The sequence below is a fragment of the Carcharhinus amblyrhynchos genome, chromosome 1, assembly GCF_965287045.1.
Source record: "Carcharhinus amblyrhynchos chromosome 1, sCarAmb.v2.hapA, whole genome shotgun sequence".
Lineage (NCBI taxonomy): Eukaryota > Metazoa > Chordata > Chondrichthyes > Carcharhiniformes > Carcharhinidae > Carcharhinus > Carcharhinus amblyrhynchos.
The window spans coordinates 95,891,380-95,916,728 of NC_137324.1; the positions used below are offsets into that span (position 1 = coordinate 95,891,380).

The 25,349-nt window shown below is 42.9% G+C and overlaps 1 protein-coding gene across 2 annotated transcripts in view; it reads right to left on the reverse strand.

The window, feature by feature from the left end:
* stim2b (stromal interaction molecule 2b) overlaps positions 1–25,349 on the reverse strand; it is a 128,618-nt gene that overhangs the window by 44,472 nt on the left and 58,797 nt on the right. For both annotated transcript variants that reach the window (XM_080189133.1, XM_080189143.1), the window contains one exon: positions 541–655. In XM_080189133.1, coding sequence (XP_080045259.1) covers positions 541–655 — 115 coding nt within the window. The remainder of the gene's footprint in view (positions 1–540; positions 656–25,349) is intronic.

A 25,349-nucleotide genomic window follows, 5' to 3' on the forward strand; every position in this document is an offset into this window, starting at 1 on the left:
TCAGCTGCACAGTGGTTAGCACTCTGAGCCAGGGACCCAGGTTGGGTCACTGTCTGCATGGGTTTTCTCTGGGTGCTCCAGTTGCCTTCCACAGTCGAAAAGACATTTGGTTAGGTGTAGGGGCCATGCTATGTTCTCCCTCAGTGAACCCAAACAGGAATCAGAGTGGCGACAAGGGGATTTTCACAGTAACTTCATTGCAGTGTTAATGTAAGCCTATTTATGACACTAATAAATAAACTAAGCTTTCATTTTTATTCAGGAATCAAAGTGGCAAATGGCAATTAGCACTCATGTTTAACTGAAAGCCATCTGAAGTCACTAACTCTTCAGTAAAAGCCCACTGTTTAGATGACTAGTCACACAATCAGTTCACATCTACATTAGGAGCTGAATACATGAAACAGTTAAGCTTAGAGCATTGCAAAGATTGCAGACATGTTTTATACGGCCAATCTACCTGATTAACATTAAGTTACACAGCACACCCTCACTCAGCAGCTGCTCCTATTATTCTGAATAGCCACTATCGGGGCCTACCTTGTGAATTCTTCCAGTGGTTCCACAGATCTCTCACTGTGATGTGTTTGTCTTCTTTATGGAATGTATTGCCTTTACTGGTAGGATCTTTGTCTTTCATATCTTCTTTGATGAACTGCAGGCAAACAAAATGAGAAAAACGAAAAATTTTAATTTTGAGGCTAAAGTAGGTAAATTGCTTTGGAAATGTTACTTGAGCAAATCTAATAAAAAAAGTGAAGTAGTTAAACTTCAAGCTGTTGGTAAGACTAAAGATTAGTAGTTGGTTAAACAAAAGGATGGAAGTAGGTGTAAAGGCCAAAATGAAGGTAGTGACCAGTGAATCTGAGCTGCTGCTATATATTTTTATTTCTCGATACATAAGACAACTGAATTTGTAGTCTTAAGTGATGCATGGTAAAATTTGCAGATGATGTGTGGACAGAGAATAAACTCAAAAGAGCCAGCTAAGGTCTGAAAAACAATTTAATAGTGGTTTCATCTGGAGAGAATTAACTTCCAAGGTGGTAATTGCATGCTTGGGTCTTTCTGGAGTTGTATAATGTCATAGTTAAGCCATACTTGGGAGTAACGCACTCGTTCTTATAACCACAACTCAAGAGGTCTGAGCAGCACTGCGACAAACCCCATTTAAAGTTTTTTTTTAAAATGACAAAGATTTAAACAAATCAAGTTCAAGTTAACATTTAATTTCATTTTGTGCTGCTGAAATTCAACCCTTGTCATCCTTTACTATAAAATGCAACATTTTAGTTGCTCCATCATTTATGTTTTATGAACAAACAAACCAATGGTTACACCTCAGGCATCGGTATGTTTGGAATGTTTCACCTCAAAGTCCTAAAAATGGAAGAGGAAAATACAGATTGCAAAACCAAAGGCCAGCCACAAAACAAAGAAGCCCACCACAAGGTGCACACAGACTGTGGAGCAGAAACAGAAAGGCCGCCACCTGCAAACTCTGTGGAATAATTTAAAAACAGGACAATGAGGAAAACAAACACACACACACACACACACACACACACACACACACACGAGTAAGGCTGCTGAATTTATGCACACAAATATCATAAAAGAATCTATTCAGCAGCTTATGGAGTCTTGCAGCAAGTTCAGTTTTATGAAAAGTGGCACCAGAAACTATTAAAATGTCTCATCCCTTAGCTAGCAGGATGAATATCTCAAATTCATAGATTATTTAAGATTTCATATTAAAAATTACTTCCGCAGAAGGTAGGGTAGTTGATAGTCCGTATGGAAAGACAACTTTGGCTGTCTGCAACGTATTTTCTAAACAGCTATTAATGTTTTCTCTGAACAATTCATATTCTGCAGTCGAAACAGAATACATTTTAACTATAATGTTCCTTTTTTAATATTCCTTCTAATATAGCCAAGTGTATTAAAAATATCCATTGCTAATGCTCCAAACGGAAGTTATTGTACATTGTCTAGCGTAGAATTAAGTCATACAATGCAGGAGAAGATCCTATGTTAAATTCCGGTCTTTACGAAGTTGAAAGATCTCAGTCAGGCCAGCAATGCGGGTACTGTAATTGTGCTTGAGAAGTTTAGGGAGAGCGTAAAACGAAAGAAGTCAATCAAAGATTCAATTTCTGATTGCAAACTAGCATTGTTTGCATGGAAAATTTGCAGCGTAAATACGGTATGAGAGAAAGCTTTAACATTCTCCGTAGCAGACTGCTTTAACATTCTCCATAGCAGACTGATCTGCCGACACTTATTACCTGGTCATCACACTAGATTATTTAATCAGTCATACTAGAGGTCTGCCAGTCTTTGTGAAATTGCATTGCATTCACGAGAGGAAAGGAATAATGTTTGATTGTTGGTTGGAGTGATGTGGGCGAAAGCTGAAGCAAAAAAAGTATCCAAAGCTGCATTCACACCAACTGTGGAATTCAGGCAGAAAAGTTTTGCTTTGCAGGAGTGTTAAAAATGCAGCCTATACAAATTGAAAAAGTATGCAATGCAATAAACTTCATCTAACTGGTTTTAAAATTAGTACTAAGCTAACATGATAAATGATGGACTGTTCTTAGCACCCACAAACCCTGGCACTGAAAGAACACAATAAACTGCACATTAAGCAACAGGCATGTGCAAGAATCCATAGCGTCAAATCACGTTAGAAACCTGTGGTTGACTTTTCACTCAATATTCAATTTCAGCACAGTCGTAAGTCTCCAGTGTTTTGTATTTTTCTTTAAAGTTAATGGCGCTTTGAATAAATTTGTGACCTAAACGTGAAGTATGTTCACATTAGCTGCACTATCGACCTGGCTTTCCTTGTTTACTAAGGTATTTGTGGAAATGATATCATGATGAATGCACCTGACTATGCAAATCAGCACACCATATAGGTTCAGACTGTACAAGGAAATATTGACTTGTATTTTTTTTTCCAGTTGGCAGGAGACACTTTAATATCCCTAGAATTACACTTTATGCTAACACAATTACCATTTCATCATCCCCTAGCTACTGGAACATAGAACGCCTTGTGGCAAAGATATGGATATCCAGGAGTTGTGGCTCAATGACCAGTTCATGGTTCAGGATGTCCACAGCCATCGTGCATCTGACAAATGTGGCTAAGTCAGTGCAGATGAATGAGATAGAGAATCTGGTGACCGGGTGTGACGACAATAATCTCTCCCTCAATATCAACAAAACGAAGGAGATTGTCATCAAGTTCAGGAAGCATAGAGGAGAACATGCCCGTCTATATCAATAGGATGAAGTAGAAATGGTCGCGGGCTTCAAGTTTTTAGGTGTCCAGATCACCAACTACCTATCCTGGTCCCCCCATGCCAACACGATAGTTAAGAAAGCCCACCAACACCTCTCTTCTCAAAAGACTAGGGAAATTAGGCATGTCAGCTACGACTTTCACCAACCTTTATAGATGCACCAAAGAAAGCATTCTTTCTGGGTGTATCGCAGCTCCTGCTCTGCCCAAGACTGCAAGAAATGACAAAACAAAGAACAAAGAACAAAATCAGCCCGGGAAACAGGCCCTTCGGCCCAACGAGCCCGCGCCGCCATCTCAACACCACCAGTCCACCTCTCTACCCACGACCCCTGTCTAATGTTTTATGGCCATCAATGAAACCCAGTCCATGCAAACCAGCCTCCCAGCCACTGACCCTGTCTACACTTCCCACTGCCTTGGAAAAGCAGCCAGCATAATTATGGACCCCATGCACCTCAGATATATTCTCTTCCATCAGGAAAAAGATACAAAAGTCTGAGGTCACATACCCACTCAAGAACAGCTTCTTCCCTGCTGCCACCAGACTTTTGAATGGACTTACCTTGCACTTTCTCTACACCCTAGCTATGACTGTAGCACTCTCTCTTTTCCTTTTCTATGAACAGTATGCTTTGTCTGTATAGCACACAAGAAACAATACTTTTCACTGTATACTAATACATGTGACAATAATAAATTAAATCAGAAATGCTGTTTCCTTAGCAATGAGTATATGTTGATGGAATCAGCATGCTCCAAGACCATTAAGTTGGGGACCTTGTCTTTCCAATAAATGCAGAGGATTATCTGAGACAGCAAAAAAGTGGAAATGTCGAGTCCTTTTCTCCTGCCTAGCATCAGGTCTTACCACTGTAGAGAAGCAGTGTGCTGAGGATATAGGCTTATTAGACTTGCAGCTTGGTGTTCTCTGTCAGGTCTCAGTCACACTCTTACTTAGCTAATACATATCAGCTGCAGCTTTTGCAAAGCCTGTGTTAATTTCAGCAGCAAGAGAGGATTGTTGGTGATCGTGGAGCCCAGATATGTAAAGCAGAAGCTACCTACACGTTGATAATGCTGCTAGATGGCAGTAAAACATCCCAGACAATGACATATGTCTTCATGATGCTGATGGTCAAACCAAACACTTCTGGTATGAAAGAATCTGAAGGAATTCCTCAATATAGAATGGTAATGACACATGGCTTGTAAACAGCAATTCTCTGATAAAGACTTAACATATTTTTGCCTTGGATCTTGGATAAACAAGTACGAACAAGCTTTCCATCCTTCTGCTAAGTTTTTTTAATTCACTATGGGATGTGGGTGTCGCCAGCCGGGCTAGCATTTATTGCCCATCCCAAATTGCCCTTGAATTAAATTGCTTGGCTGTTTTCAGAGGGCATTTGAGAGTCAACCACATTGTTGTGGGATCTGGAGTCACATGTAGGCCAGACAGGGTAAGGACGGCAGCTTTCCTTCCCAAAGGGCAGTAGTGAACCAGATGTGTTGTTATAACAACTACCATAAAACCACTGTCAATCATTAGACTTTTAGTTCCAGATTTTTATCAAATTTGAATTTCACCATCTGCTATGGTAGAATTCAAAACCAATTCCTCAGAGCATTACTCTAGATCTCGGGGTTACTAATTCAGTGACAATACCAGTACCTCTCCCTCTGACGCTCTCTGTAGATGACCAGGATGTTGCCTGGTTTGGAGCATTACAGCTAAGAGGCTGGTTAGGCTGGGGTTGTCTTCCTTAGAGCAGAGAAGGCTGAGGGAAGGACCTGATTGAAGTATATGAGACATAGAAACTCTTCCCCTCAGCTGAGAGATCAATATCCAGGGAGCATAGATTTAAAGTAAAAGGACAGAGATCGGAGGAAAGACTTTTTCACCCGGAGGCTGCTGCGAATCTCAAACTCATTGCTTCCCTAGCCTTCGTTTTCAATGCAGCCATTTTCATTTGCTGATGAGCCTATTGGCTTTTTGATCTCTTCATACATGCCCCTAGAATTCTCTAAGCTTCAAAGGATATCTGGATATTCTGACAAATTGTAACCAATAGGCATTGGCACATCATAGAACATAGAACACTACAGCACAAATAGGCCCTTCGGCCTACAAGTTGCGCCAATCACATCCATACCTACCAAGCCATAGAACTATCTGTAACTCCCAAACCCATTGAATCCCATATACTCATCCAGAAGTCTTTTAAAAGCCCCCAGTGAGTTCGCCTCTACCACGACTGACGGCAGCTGATTCCACTCACTCACCACCCTCTGAGTGAAAAACTTACCCCTAACATCTTCTCTGTACTTGCTTCCCAGCACCTTAAACCTGTGTCCTCTTGTAGCGACCATTTCATCCCTGGGAAATAGCCTCCGAGAACCCACCCTAACTATTCCTCTCAACATTTTATAAACCTCTATCAGGTCACCTCTCAACCCTCGTCTCTCCAGGAACAGACCTAGCTCCCTCAACCTATCTTCATAAGGCATGCCTCCAAATCCAGGCAACATCCTTATAAATCTCCTCTGTACCCTCTCAACAGCCTCCACGTACTTCTTGTAGTGAGGCGACCAGAACTGTGCACAGTACTCCAAGTGGGGTCTGACAAGGGTCTTATAAAGTTGCAGCATTACCTCCCGACTCCTAAACTCAATCCCTCGATTAATGGCCAGTACACCATACGCCTTCTTGACCACATCCTCCACCTGCGAGGCCGATTTCAGCGTCCTATAGACCCAGACCCCAAGATCCTTCTGCTCCTGAACACTGCTAAGACTCCTACCCTTGATCATCTAGCATCTGTTGGGTTTTACCTCAAGCAGCTTTTAGTGCATCGAATTTTCTTGCTCAAATCTCTCACATAACTGATGAAAGTGAACCACTTACATAGAACATCACAGTGCAGTACAGGCCCTTCGGCCCTTGATGATGCGTTGACCTGTGGAACCAATCTAAAGCCCATCTAACCTACACTATTCCAATATCATCCATATGCTTATCCAATGACCATTTAAATGCCCTTAAAGTTGGCAAGTCCACTACTGTTGCAGGCAGGGCATTCCACACCCTTACTACTCTGAGTAAAGAACCTACCTCTGACATCTGTCCTATATCTATACCCCTCAATTTAAAGCTATGTCCCCTCATACTAGCCATCTCCATCCGAGGAAAAAGACTCTATCTAATCCTCTGATCATCTTATATGCCTCTATTAAGTCACCTCTTAACCTTCTTCTCTCAAGTCCCTCAGCCTTTCTGCATTAAGACCTTCCACCATACCAGGTTTGGCCAGTTCCATCAAAGGAATGTTAGCCTCTAGCCAGACAACACTCCTCTATCTTGCTTTCTATACGTTCAGAATGCAATGCAATATTGTACATGGTGCCTCCCAATACATCCCATAGGGTACCTATAAATAGTTTCAGTGTTCTGTGGGAATGCCAAAAACATCTGTTTAATGGAGTCAAAGAACTGTCGCTTTTTATCTGGGTGGACTGGGTGGAATGCTAATTTGAGGATGGCAATCCTCCAGCCTACGGGCACGGTGAAATAAAAGGTGAGAATCACTACTGATCCACACTAGCGCAAGGCCACGTCAGGGGTTCAGAGGCCATTGTGGTTGGGGGCGTGGCTGGGCAGTGCCCATCAGGTCTCCTACTCACTGCATGATCAGGCCACCCTTGTGAAATAGCGACAGAGTGCTCTGAAACCAGGCTCTCTGACTGAGTGCGGATGATAGAGGTGCAGAGCATGGGTGAGGGACTGGCACTGATCACTCCTGCTTTCTCACCGTTATGACACTTAGAAATCCTTTGGGAGCATTCCGCCCCCAATTTCTAAGAAAGAAAAACAGCAAAATACATTCCAGAAAAAAGTGGAGATTGCTTGTGTCCCAGTAGTCCAGTATAAAAGTTGTACAAGTATACTAAAGGGAGCAGAGGCATGGGGTACACTGTCACATAAAACACCATACGCTAACTGACAGAAAACTGAAACAAGCCTTTGAAGTCAAAATAAACACATGGTCCTAAGTTGACATTTTTCTTTTTGCTTCTTTTGGATTGAGTAACAAGTTCACTTACTAATTTTACACAAGCTGTTGATCTATTTACACAAGCTATAAAAATATTTCAATAGAATTCATTATGTTCCAATGTGTAAATTAATCAAGATGATTAGTCTCACATGAGTATCTTCACTCATGGAGTTGTAATATGAAATATTCAATAAAGACAATGTACGTCTTTAGTAAAGTACAAATTTGTGTCTTTCCAAGTAGTTCAGAATGGAATCATTGCGACTTGATACGACTATTGTGTTGTGCCTGATTGATTTACTGTGTCAAAAGACATCATTAATATTTCATGAATCTTAAGTTTTTAATTACACCTTACTGTGACAGCAATGGATCAACGGGCTTACAAAGTCCATACTGAGCTCTACAGTGCCTCATGACATGGAACAATGCAGTTAATAAGCTTGTGGTTCTTAACTGAAGGAGAACGAGTCTTCTCACATTTCCTTTGTGTATGACTCAGCTGAATCTTCATTATCTAGATGCTGTGCAGGAAATGTTGCAGAAGCATCATAGCATGGCAACAGCATTCTAGAAAATAATGATGACTTTGAGAATAGACAGCAGTTGAACCACTTTACATTTGGTACCACTGTGATATACTTTAATGCATTTGGGCAACTGGTTTGATTACACATTGCAGATCAGAATATTTTCCTGACAATTGCAATGGGAAAGAATGAGGAAGGTGGGCAAGTGTGCTCAGGGTCCTTCTTCCCTGTATTGTGGCAAACTTTCAGTTAGTGCCTGTTCTTTTGTGGTTCTTTTACCTTCAACATTTTCATTCATTTAGCATTTTTTTAAAAATAATTCCTATTCTAGAAATAGTGCAAAATGCTAGAGTTTTGGCTTTTTAAAATGTCTTTGTAATTTTTTTTGCAAACTCAGTATCTGTCTATAATAGACTTGGAATGAATTGTATAATTAGATCCTACTATTCTGAGTATTTCAATTGCAGACTAAACAGATACCAGAGAAAGAATCTTCTTTTCCAAACAGAATTCTTTTGTAAAACAAATGAGCTCTTTTGCACCACTGGATCTAATCAAACTACCCTGGCTACAAAAGCAATCAGTAAATTTTGCTTGAAACATTATCTCCTCTCCACACTGAAGGTGTCAATGCCATATATCATTATACACTCTTCCAAGATTCCAACTTGGTGGATCAGAGGAAGGAAAGAAGAGTTGGATTTTGTTTTGTATACGAAACAGAACTAGAAACAAAATGTAAGGACTTCTCTTCAACAAGAATAACAAGGATAAAATCAGAAAAAGCTGTCTAAAAATAAAATTCACATTTTATTCTGTATACGTCAATAGAAAATCATGTTGTACAACAAGAGTACAGAACCCCCACTCAAGGAGGTTACAAACAGAGTCATGGCCAAAATAGCCTGTTAACTTTGAAACTATTTCAAATTGTGTTATTAAAAATAAAATAGTCTTCAAGGATTATTCCTAATTTCCTTTATTAAATTGATGAGCTTGAATTACATACTCCACAAGTAAGATTATTCTGTATAATGTAACGTACCTTCTTCTGGAAAACCGATAATTATTAATTCCAACTTTTGGAAACTCCAAACCTTCACATTAGTTATTAAACTACAGAACATATCTGGGCTAGTCACCAAAAATCAGACTGAAGATATACAAATCCTTTTATAAAATTATTTAATGATTTTCACACAAATGCGAAACCACCATTTAAAGAGTTAGCACCATATTTTTCTACAGCTCCCTTCCAGTGTTAGAATGTGGGTATCAGCAAATGTACTTTTTAATCCTAATTGATTGTCTGTGATATTGTGAAGATCAAGTGTGGCCTTTAGGTAACAGAGGGATTAGTATAGGAATAACTGGACAGAGTATGCAGGATAATTCCATCGTTATTTTAAAGCCATACAGTCTGCCTTTATTTTTATATCATACTTTAACAAAATGTACAGTAATTTGAGAAGCAATGATACAGAAGGGTTGGTTGCTCTAGGAAGCTGAGGTACTGGGACATCACCACTGTCAGCAGGTTGCAATTACAATGTGGCAATTTATTATTTTAATATACACTCATAATACACAGCTTTATTATTGGAGACACTTTTCATTGCAAGTCTTTTTAGAAGCATCTCTCTCTCGAATTCATCCAGGCAAGCATTTTAGAAGGAGAATGGTTTGCAATATTGAATGTCAAAACTGACAGAGATGATCCAGGGTTCTTTTTTGAACAGACAAAGAGACATGTAAACTTTGGTGGATAGCCTAAATAGCTGAATATTGCTATAGTAAATGCCTTTGTGCAAATTCCTTCAGAAACAGAAAAGGATCTCTTCATTGGAAATGTAATGACATAAATCTGTTATTTCAGAGGATGCATATGCAATCCAGGCACCTGTAATAACAAATATTTACAAACACCAAATATCATTTTGTTTCCAGTGTAGCAATACAACTTTAAAAGCTGATCAAGATTTGAAAATCTGGGGCAACATCTTGTGTTACAATAGTAATGGATACAGTTCAATTCCCTCAGATTACTAGTAACCATGTGCTGTTCTGCTTTCATTATGTGCCAGCTAACCTGTTCCAGTTGAAGCCGACATGAATGGAGTGGGTATTCAACCTACTGGTATGTTCTTGCAGCAATGATTGTGAGCCATCTCACTGAACTGGATACCCTTCCTTTCTTTAAAGCAGTAGATACAACATTCAATTGTAAATTAGTTTAGCTGCAACCACAAAAAAGGTGCAATAGAAAACACAAAGCAGATATTATACGGTTAAACCTTCTCATGAACTTCAGATATAAAACACTGACTAGTTTAAATACAATGAATCTTTTTCATTGAGCAAGTGTTTGTAGCTTTGCTCCTTCAAGGAGCAAATTAAAACACTAGTCCAGATCCTCTGGCCTCCGAGTTGTCAGAGATCAGATGTACTATCCCAGTTGCTCATTGAAATCCCACAAATGTGCCAACGTGCTGACCTCTGTGGGAATTGCCTGGGATGTTTCAACTTCCAATGGGCAATTCCACCATTTCCCAGGACCTGCGGTGAAAAAAAGGCTGCTGGACCCCCTCAATCGTGAGAGTGACCATACATCAGCCCACTCACATCAGCAAAACCTCCTCTGATTAAGTCAGAGGGTAATTCTCTCTGATAACTTATCTTGATAGTCATCCAGGAAATGTAAGACAGAAGAAACCTAATCTAACTCATGGGTAACTCCAGAACCGATCTACTCCTCGTACTCCCTGCTCCCTCCCCAAACTATGTGTCCTGACCTGACTACTCCCACCCACTCACCAACCTCATCTACCTGCCACCGCACCCATTTACCCCACTACTAATCTCACCCAAACTACCCATTCATCCACTCACCCATTTCCCATTTACTAACATTTGTGCTGGGCTTTTTAAACTCAACACACAGCAACTAGAGCCATAAAAAGCATGTCTTATTTTTTGCAAGGCTACTGTGCTGAGATAGAATTCTTCGAGCTACACTGTGCTTCACATTTCATACAAGTCGGGCCTGGAAAACCTGGCAAATGCAAAGCAGCATTGAGAAGTGGAAAATTAGTTTGAGTGAATCAGCAATCTGATTAAGATTGCCACCCTGCAGAAGATCCAGGCCATTAACGTTAAAATGCTCTCCCAGTGTGTTTCAGGAATTGCAGGGTTCTTTTCTCTCAGTACGTAGTAGGAACTTGGAACTTGCACTAAGTATTTTTCACCCAGTTCAAATGAGAAAACATCTGGTCAATTGCATTTATGTCACCTAAACTAGGTTCCACTCCCGCTCAAGTAGTTGCTCGTACTTAGTACGGTTAGAATTTCCTCGTCACTTCACATCCCTTGTCAGTAACAGTACCACAGAAAAATGCAAAAAGGAGGCAAAAAAATGTAAATAGCAAACCAGTTTGCTCTCTGAGCTCCAGCAATGATTCCCAACAATAAATGATGATGGACACCACCAGCGTAAACTACAACTTGGGCGGGTAGGAAAATCCGACTCATACTGTCTTAATTATTTTTGAGCTACTTCATATTTAATTACAGAAGGACAGCTTTGCCTCAGTGCTGTAGTTGAAAAATCCATGGGGAAGGCTACCATCTCTCCACGCACTCGTTTCATTTTAACCCTCTATACAAATTACATTACATCTGGCTCAGGAATGGCAAAGCCAGTCTATCATTGTAATCAGCACGGAGGGGGGGTACAGGGCTACCAAACTCCCAATCATACTTATTCTGGATTCTGATTTCACAATTAAGAGACTCAAAGGGCAGAACATGGGTTCCAGGAGAGTCTTTTAGTGCGCTCATAGGTCTTCTGAATCATAGTCAGAGCTGGCAGTATTTGGATGAGGCAGTGTTTTTTTTCCCCCCTTAGCTTTCATGGCTAATTCTAAGGGCATTTGCTTTGGTACGCAATTAGCTTGTATCGTCACACGAAGCAAGTTCAACCTGAAACCTAGCAGCCAGTCAGCCACTATCACTTACCTCCTCCTCTAGGAGCTCACTTAGAAGTTAATACAGACAAGAAACCAAATACCGTGCTTAATACACGAGCACATAATATTACTCATGCAAAGCACAAAGTAGGTTAATAAATCGAATATATTTATGCTTAAAATTTGTCCGCAAAGTGTCCTTAAGATGGTGAAGAAAACGACAGCAGGGCAGCAAAGGCTGCCAGACCCACTTAACCGTGAGAGAGGCCCCACGTCAGCCCACCCACATCAGCAAAACCTCCTCCAATTAACTCAAAGGGTAATTCGTGGGGGCTCAGGGATTAACTAGGAGCTGCACACTGTCCTGCACTTCCTGAAAGTTACCTGGTAAATCCTGTAGGTTTTTTCAGCTGCTTAGTTGGGGGTACAATGTCAGCAGTGGTGCTGGTAGCAATAAAGAACTGTCAACCAGATCTCAATGGGCAGGGGTCAACAGGGGTCCCAGCCACAGCCACTTCAGTGCTTGGAGATTTAATAGCATAGTTTCCGCCTCTTGAAACTGAGAGGAGCTCTCCACTTATTCTCCCATCAGCGAGCAAAACACCCATCAGGCTGATTAAATCCCACCCTGTTATCCAAGATGTTTGGTGCCACTTCCTCAGTACTGCTTGGACGAAGAGTTCCTTAAAGGGACACACAGACACTGAGGATTCAATTTTCATGGACCCAACTTGGACCAAAATGGAGGCTGGGTTGGAAAAAGAGCCGCATGTCCCACTTCTACTCCTGATACCATCTATTTTCACCAGCATGGGGAAAGCGGGAGGTCCACAACCTCAGGCTGCCTGTTGTTTAAAGTTGCCGGCTTAGCTTTGCAGATGGCCAGTTCAGACCGCAACCCCCACCCCCACTCCCCCCAAATGACTTTCTTGAAGGCATTCACCATCAAGAAGGTCTCCTGATTTACGTCTGGTGAGTGAGGTTGTGAGAACTACACTCTGAAGATGGAAATATTGTTTCCTGCTCTATAGTTTATTGGGAAATATTGCAATAGGAGGCGTTTCTGTTCGTCACCCACTGTAAACCCCAGCAATGTGAAATTTAATAATGAAATTTAAATTGTATGGAAATTGCCCCCTGCATATCTAATGCAGGAAATCCGGAGCTGGGAAATGCGCTCAGGGGCTGGACGCCCGGCAAGGATCACACAAATTGGACGCTGCTTGAATCTCAGAGTTGGCAGTATTTTGGATGAGGCAGTGTTTTTTCCCACAATGGCTTTCATGGCTAGTTCAAAAGGCATTTGAAGGAACTGTAAAATATTATTAATAGGACCAAAAGTGAACACATGGATGATTGCATGAGGTAGGTAAAGGGAGGGTGGGTGGGTTGATGGGTAATAAAACCAATCCACATTACTTTATATGTTGCAATTGGACAGCACGGTGGCGCAGTGCTTAGCACTGTTGCCTCACAGCACCAGGGAGACCCAGGTTCAATTCCCTGCTTGGGTCACTGTCTGTACTTTTTCTCCATGTCTGCATCAGTTCCCTCCGGGTGCTCTGGTTTTCTACCACAATTCGGAAGATGTGCTGATTAGGTGCATTGGCAGTGCTAAATTCTCCCTCAGTGTACTCAAACAGACGCCGTATTGTGGCAACTGGGGGTTTTCACAATAACTTCATCGCAGGGTTAATGTAAGCCTACTTGTGACATTAATAAATGAACTTTGAAAAACAGCATGGGGTGATTCTCCTTTTCCGCTGCGCTGATTTTTTTTTAAAAAGCAGCAGGCCGGGAGATTCAAGCAGCATCCAACTTGTGAGATCCGTGCTGGGCGTCCAGCCCTGAGCGCATTTCCCAGCTCTGGATTTCCTGCATTAGATATGCAGGGGGCAATTTCCATACAATTTTAATTTCATTATTAAATTTCACATTGCTGGGGTTTACAGTTGCTCCCCACTAACGGGGAGCTGGCTGTGCAGCCTCACTAGGAGAAAGGGGGACAATCCATGCCCCCAGAAGGTCGAGCACCGGGGGGGGGGGGGGGGGGGGTACTCACTGGGTATTACCACCTTGGCACCGCCCAAAGAGTAGTGCCAATGCCCAGGGGCACTTTGGCACTGCCTACTAGGCATGGGGCAATGCTAAGGGGGTGAAGCCCACTGCCATTTTGCAGCTAGGACTGGTGGGGGAATCACGGCAGTGCGGGGGGGGTAGGGAGGTGGCTGGCCCAGTTGTGCCCAGGACATCAGCGATCAGGAATGGGGTACTCAGAGGGCCGGCGCTGCAGGGACCGTGGGGTTGGCCAGTAATCGGAAGGCCGGCAGACAGGGGAGCTACTGCGTGTGTCGATTTTGGCGCTGATGGATTGGCACATGCACACTTTCCCATTCAATGTGTTGTTGCCAGCCTCTTCCACAGGGATAGGCCTAGTCCCCAGTTTTCCATCAGGATTTATGCTAGTGCACAGACCATGGGAGATTCTTTTTTAAACTCCTGTTGAGTAAAAGAACGTGATTTACTCCAGTTTTTATGCAAAATTGACACTTAAAACTTTTTTGGGAGAATCGCCCCCAGTGTTCTCATCCATGAGGATAGTCCATGAAATCGAGCCCACATCAGCATTAACTTCCTCCTCTGTCTGAGTCCCTTTCTACCTCTGACCTGCTCCAGCACCAAAATGGGGCAAGTGGGAACAGGATCACAGGATCATAAAAATTCCCAACTCCCAATACTTGTATGAACCACAAAGGATTCTAATGGGTCCTACTACAGCAGCATTCTGCTGTCCGGTGTCCATAGCCTACTCCAGCTCTGATCTTGGCTTGGTCGCCTTCTAATCTGTGGACAGGTGCCAATGCCCAGGGGGCACCTTGGTACTGTGGGCAGTGCCAAGGTGCCCCAGGCATTGGCACTTTGTTGGGCAGTGCCAGGGGCCAGGCTGACACTGCCAAGGTGACAATACCCAGGGAAAAACCCCTCCCAGCACACCCAACCTTCTGGGGGGCATCAATTGCCCCCCTTTCTTCCAGAGAGGCTGGGCAGCCAGCTCCCCATCAGTGGGGAGCTACTGTAAACCCCAGCGATGAAATTTAATAATGAAATTTAAATTGCATGGAAATTGCCCCCTGCATATCTATTGCAGGAAATCCGGAGCTGGGAAATGCGCTCAGGGCTGGACGCCCAGCACGGATCACACAAATTGGACGCCGCTTGAATCTCCCGGCCTGCTGCTCTTAAAGAAAATCAGCGCAGCGGAATGGGAGGACCACCCCACGCTGTTTCCCAAAGTTCATTTATTAATGTCACAGTAGGCTTACATTAATACTGCAAAGAAGTTATTGTGAAAATCCCCTAGTTGCCACAATCCAGCACCTGTTTAGGTACACTGTTGGAGAATTTAGCATGGCCAATGCACCTAACCATATTGCTAAGCTATGCGGCAATTATTTTTGAGACACAAGGGGGTGCGGAGGCTGGACCATGAGATGGCATTAATCCGTCAAAGCACTGTTTTGAGATGTCAGTCATGTGCTCCCTTTGGCAACACTAGCCTAGTATTTGCAACCTACTTCTATCTGTGACAATTGCCAGTGTACTGTTGACCTGCTGAATGGGATCACCCAAATGGCAACCAATACTGCTGTCCAGAAAAATGAGAATAGAGGTTAAAATTTGAAATTGAAGAATCCAATGTTGAATGCACAAGGCTGTAAAAAAATGCCTCATTGAGTTTACACTGAGCGTCACTGGAAAAATGTAGGAAGCGGAGGACCAGGAAGCCAAAAGAGTGGGACAGACAATTAAAATGACAAGTGACAGGAAATTCGGGCTCACACTTGGGGTGAATGAAGATATTCCAGATAATCCAACCTGCATTTGGTCACCACAATGAGCAATGAAAAAGTACAGTTAAGTCGTGTTTCATCAGGAAGGAGTGTTTGGAGTGCTGGATTGGGGGACAGGAGATGTGTGGGCAGGTAATGCAGCTCCTCAGCCAGGAGACTGCGTCTCTGTCTCTGTGATGCTGATGGGGATGATTGGGGAATGCAGTAGGATGTCAAAGAACAAAGAACAATACAGCACAGGAAACAGGCCCTTCGGCCCTCCAAGCCTGCGCCGCTCATTGGTCCAACTAGACCATTCTTCTGTATCCCTCCATTCCCAATCTGCTCATGTGACTATCCAGATAAGTCTTAAACGATTCCAGCGTGTCCGTCTCCACCACCCTGCTTGGCAGTGCATTCCAGGCCCCCACCACCCTCTGTGGAAAATACGTCCCTCTGATATCTGAGTTAAACCCCCTCACCTTGAACCAGTGACCCCTCGTGTTTGTCACCTCTGACCTGGGAAAAAGCTTCCCACTGTTTACCCTATCCATACCCCTTAATTTTATACACCTCTATTAGGTCTCCCCTAATTCTCCGTCTTTCCAGGGAGAACAACCCCAGTTTATCCAATCTCTCCTCAAAGCTAAGACCCACCATACCAGGCAACATCCTGGTAAACCTTCTCTGTACTCTCTCCAAAGCCTCTACGTCCTTCTGGTAGTGGGCAACCAGAACTGGACATAGTACTCCAAATGTGGCCTAATCAACGTTCTACACAGCTGTAACATCAGACTCCAATTTTTATACTCTATACCCCATCCTATAAAGGCAAGCATGCCTTATAACTTCGTTACCACCTTCTCCACCTGTGCACCACCTTCAAGGATCTGTGGACTTGCACACCCAGGTCCCTCTGTGCGTCTATACTTTTGATGGTTCTGCCATTTATTGTATAGCTCCCCCCTACATTAGTCCTACCAAAATCACTTCGCATTTATCTGGATTAAATTCCATCTGCCATTTCTCTGCCCAATTTTCCAGCCCATCTATATCCTGCTGTATTCTCTGACAATGTTCATCACCATCCACAAGTCCAGCAATCTTTGTGTCGTCCGCAAACTTACTGATCACACCAGCTACATCTTCTTCTAAATCATTTATATATATCTCAAATAGCAGAGGTCCCAGTACAGAGCCCTGCGGAACACTACTGGTCACAGACCTCCAGCTGGAAAAGACCCTTCAACTGCTACCCTCTGTCTTCTGTGGCCAAGCCAGTTCTCTACCCACCTAGCCACCTCTCCTTTTATCCCACGAGATTTAACCTTTTGCACCAACCTGCCATGAGGGACTTTGTCAAACGCTTTACTAAAATCCATATAGACAACATCCACAGCTCTACCCTCGTCAACCGTTTTTGTCACCTCCTCAAAAAACTCCACCAAATTTGTGAGGCATGACCACCCTCTTACAAAACCATGCTATCACTAATGAGATTATTCTGTTCTAAATGCGCATACATCCTAAGAATCCTCTCCAACAATTTCCCTACCATGGACGTCAAGCTCGTCAGCCCATAAGAACATAAGAACATAAGAAATAGGAGCAGGAGTAGGCCATCCAGCCCTTCGAGCCTGCCCCGCCATTCAATAAGTTCATGGCTGATCTGTCGCGGCTCAGTTCCACTTTCCCGCCCTCTCCCCATAACCCTTAATCCCCTCTCTTATCAAAAACCCATCAACCCGCGTCTTAAAAATATTTAGCGAGGCAGCCTCCACCACTTCAACGGGCAGAGAATTCCAGAGATTCACCACCCTTTGAGTGAAGAAGTTCCTCCTCAACTCCGTTCTAAACCGCCCCCCCCTTTATCTTGAGGCTGTGCCCCCTAGTCCTACTGTCTTTTTTGAGCGGGAAGAGTCTCTCCACCTCTATCCTATCCATCCCATTCATCATCTTATACGTCTCAATGAGATCTCCCCTCATTCTTCTAAACTCTAACGAGTACAAGCCTAGTTTATTCAGCCTCTCCTCATAGCTCAACCCCCTCAACTCTGGTATCAGCCTAGCAAACCTCCGCTGCACTCCCTCCAAGGCCAAAATATCTTTGCGCAGGTGCGGTGCCCAAAACTGCACACAGTACTCCAGCTGCGGCCTCACCAATGCCCTATACAGCTGCAGCAAGACCTCCCTACTTTTATATTCAATCCCCCTCGCTATGAAGGTCAGCATCCCATTCGCCTTCCTGACCACCTGCTGCACCTGCAAGCTGGGTTTTTGCAACTCATGCACAAGGACCCCGAGGTCCCTCTGCACCGTCGCCTGCTGCAGTTTTTCGCCCCATAAGTAATAGTCCTTCCTACCAAAGTGGACGACCTCACACTTGCCAACATTAAATTCCATTTGCCATTTCCTGGCCCATTTGCCCAGCCTATCTAGATCCTTCTGCAGACTCTCCACACCCTCCGCACAATTTGCCGTTCCCCCAATCTTGGTGTCATCAGCAAATTTCAACACCCTACACTCGGTTCCCTCCTCCAGATCATCTATATAAATGGTAAAAAGCTGAGGCCCCAGCACCGACCCCTGGGGCACTCCACTAGTCACCATCCGCCAATCCGAATAGCACCCGTTGACCCCCACTCTCTGCCTCCTATTTGACAACCAATCCTCTATCCACGCTAACACCCTACCCCCAACTCCATGTCCCTCGACCTTCTGCAATAACCTCTTGTGAGGTACTTTGTCAAACGCCTTCTGAAAATCTAGAAAGACCACCTCCACCGGCTCTCCTCTATCCACCACCCTAGACACATCCTCAGAGCTCCAGTAAATTTGTCAGACACGACTTCCCTTTAATGAAACCGTGCTGCGTCTGCTCTATCAAGCAATTCCCTTCAAGATGCCTCGCAATTTCCTCCTTAATGACAGATTCTAACATTTTACCTACCACAGACGTTAAACTAACCGGCCTATAATTCCCCGCCTTTTGCCTGGCACCCTTCTTAAACAACGGCGTAACATTAGCCGCTTTCCAATCTCCCGGCCCTTCCCCGGAATCCAGCAACGTCTGGAAAATAACCACCAAGGCATCCACTATCACCTCCGCCATTTCTTTCAGAACCCTCGGATGCATTCCATCCGGTCCTGGGGACTTGTCCACAATCAGCCCCTCCATTCTGTCGAGCACCGCCTCTCTAGTAACAGTAATGTCATTAAGACCCTCCAGTCCTACCACCTTTCCATCGCTAACACCTGGCAAATTATTCACGTCCTCCTCCGTGAAGACAGAAACAAAAAAGTTATTCAATACCTTAGCCATATCCCCATCCCCTACCACTAGGTCCCCTTTCTCATCCTCTAAAGGACCAACGTTCACCCTAGCCAGCCTCTTCCTTTTTATATATTTATAAAATAGTTACCCGGGTTGTCCTTGCTACCCTTCTTAAATAAGGGTGCCATATTCGCTATCCTCCAATCCTCAGGGACCTCACCTGTGTCCAATGAAGAGACAAAGATCTCTGTCAGATGCGCCGCAATTTCATCTCGTCTCCCTGAGCAGTCCAGGAGGCATCGATTCCTGCAGAACACCAGTAGCTCTGACAAGTTCCACTCTCCACACTAAAGCTTCTGTTATGTCTTGCCTTTTCCCCAGCTGAGGGTTCCCCTCAGTGATTGCAAAGCCCTGAAACATATCCATTCCAATTCACAATCTTCTGTTTTCATCACATCCCCAGCCACCCAGAACACAACAGGATCCCCCTTTACCTCCTCTTCCACTTCACCAGCAATCACCTTTATCCTCCACCATTGTCACCACCTCCATCGTGATGCCATCACTAAACATCTTCTTTCCTCTCAGCATTCCAAAATAAGCTACTATTTTACACGTGGTATAACCATGTCTTGCACACCTGGCATTTTTAGAGTTAATTTAAGGTAGACCAGAGAAGCACGAGTATTATTTTGTCACATGATACACCCAACTTAAAAGACTAATTTGTGAAAACAAGCGATTTACTCAAGAGGAAAGTATGACGGTGTTCTGTCACGCAACTTGAAATTTCTTTGATCAGATAGGCTCAACTAATCCAATAGTTGTCTGTAAGCTGCGAGCTTCAAGCAGTTTAATTTGACAGAACCGGAAATTTGTGAATATTGGCAAAGTTTGCACAGCTCAGTAAATAAAGGAGGTGTATGCAGTCTTCAGTCTACAAATAGAGCAACTATATCTGAGTTGCTATGACATTCAAGCACTTATAAAGTTTAGGTGTTATTTCTAGAGTAACAACTCTGCACCAGCTTTCTCTTGTTGTTGTCACCACTAGGAACTGAAGCAAGAATTGCATATCAGTATTGCAAGTTATCGCAAACAGCTATCAGTGAAACCAGAAGGGGAAGCACAAGAATGCAAACTGAGGCTAATACTAATCAGGTTAATAAAGCAAATGAGACACTTACGACAGTAAAATACTGACAGGAATCAAATGATTTGTATGGTATACATTGGAAATGAGTTCACAGGAAGAGATGACAAATTGCATCTAAATTAGAAACTGTCCAATTCAGGATATGAAAAATACTACTAATCTGATAAACACCTTAAAACACATCTCTCAGCACTATCACTTACATATTGGTACTTTTTGTACCAGAATCAAGTGTTTCACTTTATATGGAAAATAATTTTGACTTCAGGAACTGCCAATAATAATATATACATGGGGGTATATAAATCCCCTCAAGGGTGCAATAATAAATACTAATGCCATAGTTGGAGCTCTGTTACATTTTCAGATGTATAAATCTTCCTGGGCACAATGCAAACCATGCAGTTCAGGATTAAAGCTAAACAAGGACAGCAGGAAAGTGTCAAATAAATTTTTTTTTAAAAGCAATTGTAATTTCAAGGGCAATGACTTCTTTCCAGATGAGGTGCAATTAACATACAATGTAAGTCTGTCTTTAGAACAATACTCAGCACATAATAAATAGCATGTTTATATTAGTGTCACTGGTGTTTTTCTTTTCCTATTTTGCACATCAGCCATGAGATAGTCAATTATTGCCAAAGAAGAGGCAGTTTCATCCTAAAGGCCACGCCCTAAAGAAACCTGATTAAGGTTATTCAAATGAATTTCCTCTACAGCATTCATTATTTTAATATATCATTTTAATTCTGCACAAGTTGTGGAGTGAGCCACCTACTAACAAAGAGGACTCCTGTGCCACTCAACTTTCTACTTTATTTTCAATAATTTTTTGTTCTGTATACTCTCACTACTAACAAAGGGAAAACAAAATCAGTAAATCTAGAAGTTAATCATTTAGAATTGAGTCACAACACTCGAAACAAAAATAGTGCCACCGGAGTTCCAAAGTTTCAAGATCACCTGTACTCACTTCCATCATAGTTAGAGGTTAGTTCCCAACAGGCTCGCAGGATTCCTTGTACAAGATATTAGACTATTCAAACATACACTGTGATACCAGACTACAACCATCACAATATAGCAGTAAGCTCAAAGCGAACGCCATTGTCCTGATGTTTTTAAAATGTTAAGCAAATTGTGGAGATGAGTACTTGAAAGGGAATGTGTTTAAATTGGTTCTAGTTTGGGGTTGAAATTAGCTACAGAGATACAGTTTATACAATTCCCTATTTTATCTCTGATTCTTTTGTTAGTTAGCTCAGTTCACTAGATGACTGAATGTGATGCAGAATGACTCTAATGGTCCAGGTACAATCTCCATACTGCTGTAGAAGCTCATGAAGAAACACCTCCTCACTTTGCTTTAGATTTGTTGAGTGGTCCTCTCAAGCTATATAACCAGTAGAATAATGGAGAGAGATGCCTACAGTCCTTTCGTATGGGCAAGTACCTTATTACCTTTAGATGTCCCTACATCTTTATTTCATGCTCTCTTGTTTGAATCATTACTGCTCATTTATTTGCCTCTGCAGTCAATTTACAATTACTAATTCTGGTTGGATTTTGTTCCCATTTCTATTTGCTAAAAACTGTTCTTTTTTCCTTTCCTGCTATAATTTCATACAAACCTCTCACTATTCATAAGAACATAAGAAATAGGAGCAGGAGTAGGCCATCTAGCCCTTCGAGCCTGCCCCGCCATTCAATAAGATCATGGCTGATCTGTCGTGGCTCAGTTCCACATTCCCGCCCTCTCCCCATAACCCTTAATCCCCTCTCTTATCAAAAACCCATCAACCCGCATCTTTAAAATATTTAGCGAGGTAGCCTCCACCACTTCAACGGGCAGAGAATTCCAGAGATTCACCACCCTTTGAGTGAAGAAGTTCCTCCTCAACTCCGTTCTAAACCGCCCCCCCCTTTATCTTGAGGCTGTGCCCCCTAGTCCTACTGTCCTTTCTGAGCAGGAAGAGTCTCTCCACCTCTATCCTATCCATCCCATTCATCATCTTATATGTCTCAATGAGATCTCCCCTCATTCTTCTAAACTCTAACGAGTACAAGCCTAGTTTATTCAGCCTCTCCTCATAGCTCAACCCCCTCAACTCCGGCATCAGCCTAGTAAACCTCCTCTGCACTCCCTCCAAGGCCAAAATATCCTTGCGTAAGTACGGCGCCCAAAACTGCACACAGTACTCCAGCTGCGGCCTCACCAATGCCCTATACAGCTGCAGCAAGACCTCCCTACTTTTATATTCAATCCCCCTCGCTATGAAGGTCAGCATCCCATTCGCCTTCCTGACCACCTGCTGCACCTGCAAGCTGGGTTTTTGCGACTCATGCACAAGGACCCCGAGGTCCCTCTGCACCGTCGCCTGCTGCAGTTTTTCTCCACGCAAGTAACAATCCTTCCTACCATTATTCCTACCAAAGCGGACCACCTCTCACTTGCCAACATTAAATTCCATTTGCCAGTTCCTGGCCCATTCACCCAGCCTATCTAGATCCTTCTGCAGACTCTCCACACCCTCCGCACAATTTGCCGTTCCACCAATCTTGGTGTTCATCCATTTATTTTTTTGCAGCCTCTTATGTCATTTTTTCTGATCTAACTCATTTACTTTTATTTCTTCCCTTCATCGGCTGCTTCCTTTTTGCATTCTTTTCTAACACAGTTCTTCTTTACTTTTTTTGTTAAGAAGTTTTTTGAGTTCTGTCTGCCGCAGTACTACATGCAAATTAACAAAACTATAACAACAACGCAACCGTATTGTATCAGAGTATGCTCCGAGTTACGTGAGCATTGCTGGTGGTGAGTTGAAGAATATGCTGTTCAGCAACATCATGTTCTTCAACTTACCACCAGCAATGCTACAAGAAATTCACTAGTATAACACTAAAATATTTGGTTGAAAGAATGCCCCATGAAGTCCCATTATTTTAGTTCATGAATAATTTTCATAATATCAGTACTTTCTGTTCTATTGTATATTTAATTATCATTCTAAAAATGATTTGTTCTTAGAAGTTTTATGGCCAGAGTTTTATAAGCATCAAATGCCTAGGATGAGTAAAGTCCATTCAGTTCACCACTCTAATAACATATGTCGTACCCACCCCTACTCCATTCCCATTATAGCATTCAACTGGACTTTTTTAATCTCAACAGATCGGAGACATGGTGTAGGGAGGAGAGGCAGATAAGAGAAGCAACTCAATCAAAATTTCACTGCAAAGGAGAGAAGGGTGTGGGTTCCTTCCAATCTTCGTACTTGTTATAGTAGATTTAATAGTCTGTAATTACCTTTTCCACTCTTGTACATTCTTACGGTCCTGGCTTCGACACTTTGAGCAATCTGAGTGCTCTGCGCACACACATTTACCGTTCCCTACTTTTTAATCCTAGCATAGTGATTAGAGAGCAATGTAAAGCATTATTCCTACTAACTCTAAAGTTCACATCAAATTTTACAGCTGGATGCCAATGGTGCCTTCCAAGCCTCTCCATTTATCTTGGCTGGGGACAGCAACCAATACACAATGGTTTGCCTGCACAAGTGGCTGGATTCTTTCCTAGCTAACAAGTCCTGTAGCAGTACTTGAACCCAGGGATCTGCAGCTGCCAGAAGAAATACAATCCATTGTTCCATATCTACAAATCAAACAATCCTTCGCTGTGAAAAAGCAACTCGAAAGTAAACAAGAAAACAATATTATCCTTGTCCAATAATAGCGCAATGCAAATGTGCGTTCTCCCTTGGAAGACAAACACAAGATAAAATTGTCAATCAACTTTATAGTAAATCCCAAGTTCACCATTTTCCTGCCATAAACCATTTCAATTGAAATAAAAGCCTGAACGTTTCACCCATCAGGCACAAAACACGTTTCCGGCCAGAACGGGATTTCAAAGTTGCTGGCCAATAAATGGGTAACCAGTGTGATATGCATGCTGGGAAAGGCTCAGCGCTGTCGGGGAGGGTGGGAAGAAGGCGGGCCTGGAGAAAACAGAGGGTGTGGAATTGATGCGCTTCTAATGCACTGCCTCAAGGAGAACACTGACAGGGAGCCATCTCAGGGAGCTACAGGGATGGAATAAATTACAATGGGAAAACGCTGGAAACAGTATCTAGGCTTCAGATTCAAGCACAAACCTGTCTCCAGGCAATTTTCTTTATTTCATTTCAGCCTGATATTTCACCCACCTTGGATCGAGGTTGCAGCTAAAACGTAAAGACTGTCTGATCAAGCAGGCCACCTGCCAACCATAAAAGCAGACGGAACCATGGAGAATTGTGTTCAGTTGGCCCCTAATTGGCTGTTTGACTGTCGATGGCACACTTCCAGCTCTTGCATGTGTGCCCGCCAACTGAAACACTGCACGAGTGTACAATGATGACGGGCTGTGCGTCTGACGTCTTCTTGCACGATTTCATGCACTTCTAGATCTGGTGCATGCCTGCCTGAGCAATGTAAAATTCTGGCATTAGTCTGATGGCTGTGCGTACCAATTCAGTAGAAATTTTTAAATAACTTTTAACTCCTTTTTAAAGCCGAAGTTGCAGGAATTGATGCTATTCCAGCTGAGGTCTAGGATAACATCAACTCCTTTTCAAGAAACTCACTGAACTCTCAGTTTATGCATGAGAAATGAACCATCTCACAAAAGTATTCCACCCTCTCTCACTGTTCACCTGTACAGGCAGAGAGGAGTCTCCCACTTCTGCACTGCAAGCAAAATCTTCACCAGAATTCCTCAGAACCACTGAGTGCAGTTTCACAACCAGGATCTGTTGCCAGAGAGTCAGTACAGTTTCACTGACTCATTGAAGAGCGATTGATAGTGTCTGTAGTCAGATACCTCCAGGAAGTACAGAATATGGTCCTCGACACCATGTTTGTTCACTTGACCAAGACCATGGAAAGTCAGCTGTAAGGGTCCTTGGAAGCAGGCAGAGAAATTAATCTCAATGGTTTCACAGGCATTTGACAGAATGCTCACTCAATTCTTCAGTGGTGCCGAGGCTCTGACCCATTCCTAGTCACTAATGGAGCTTAACAGGGCTGTGTACCAGCTCCAACCCTCTGCAGCACATTTTTCTCCACCATTTTCTTCAATGCCGTCCATAATGAAGACCCTGGCATTAAAATCAGATATCACATAAATAGGAAGCTGCTCTATCACAGACAACTCCAGGCAAAGACCAAGGTCTCCAA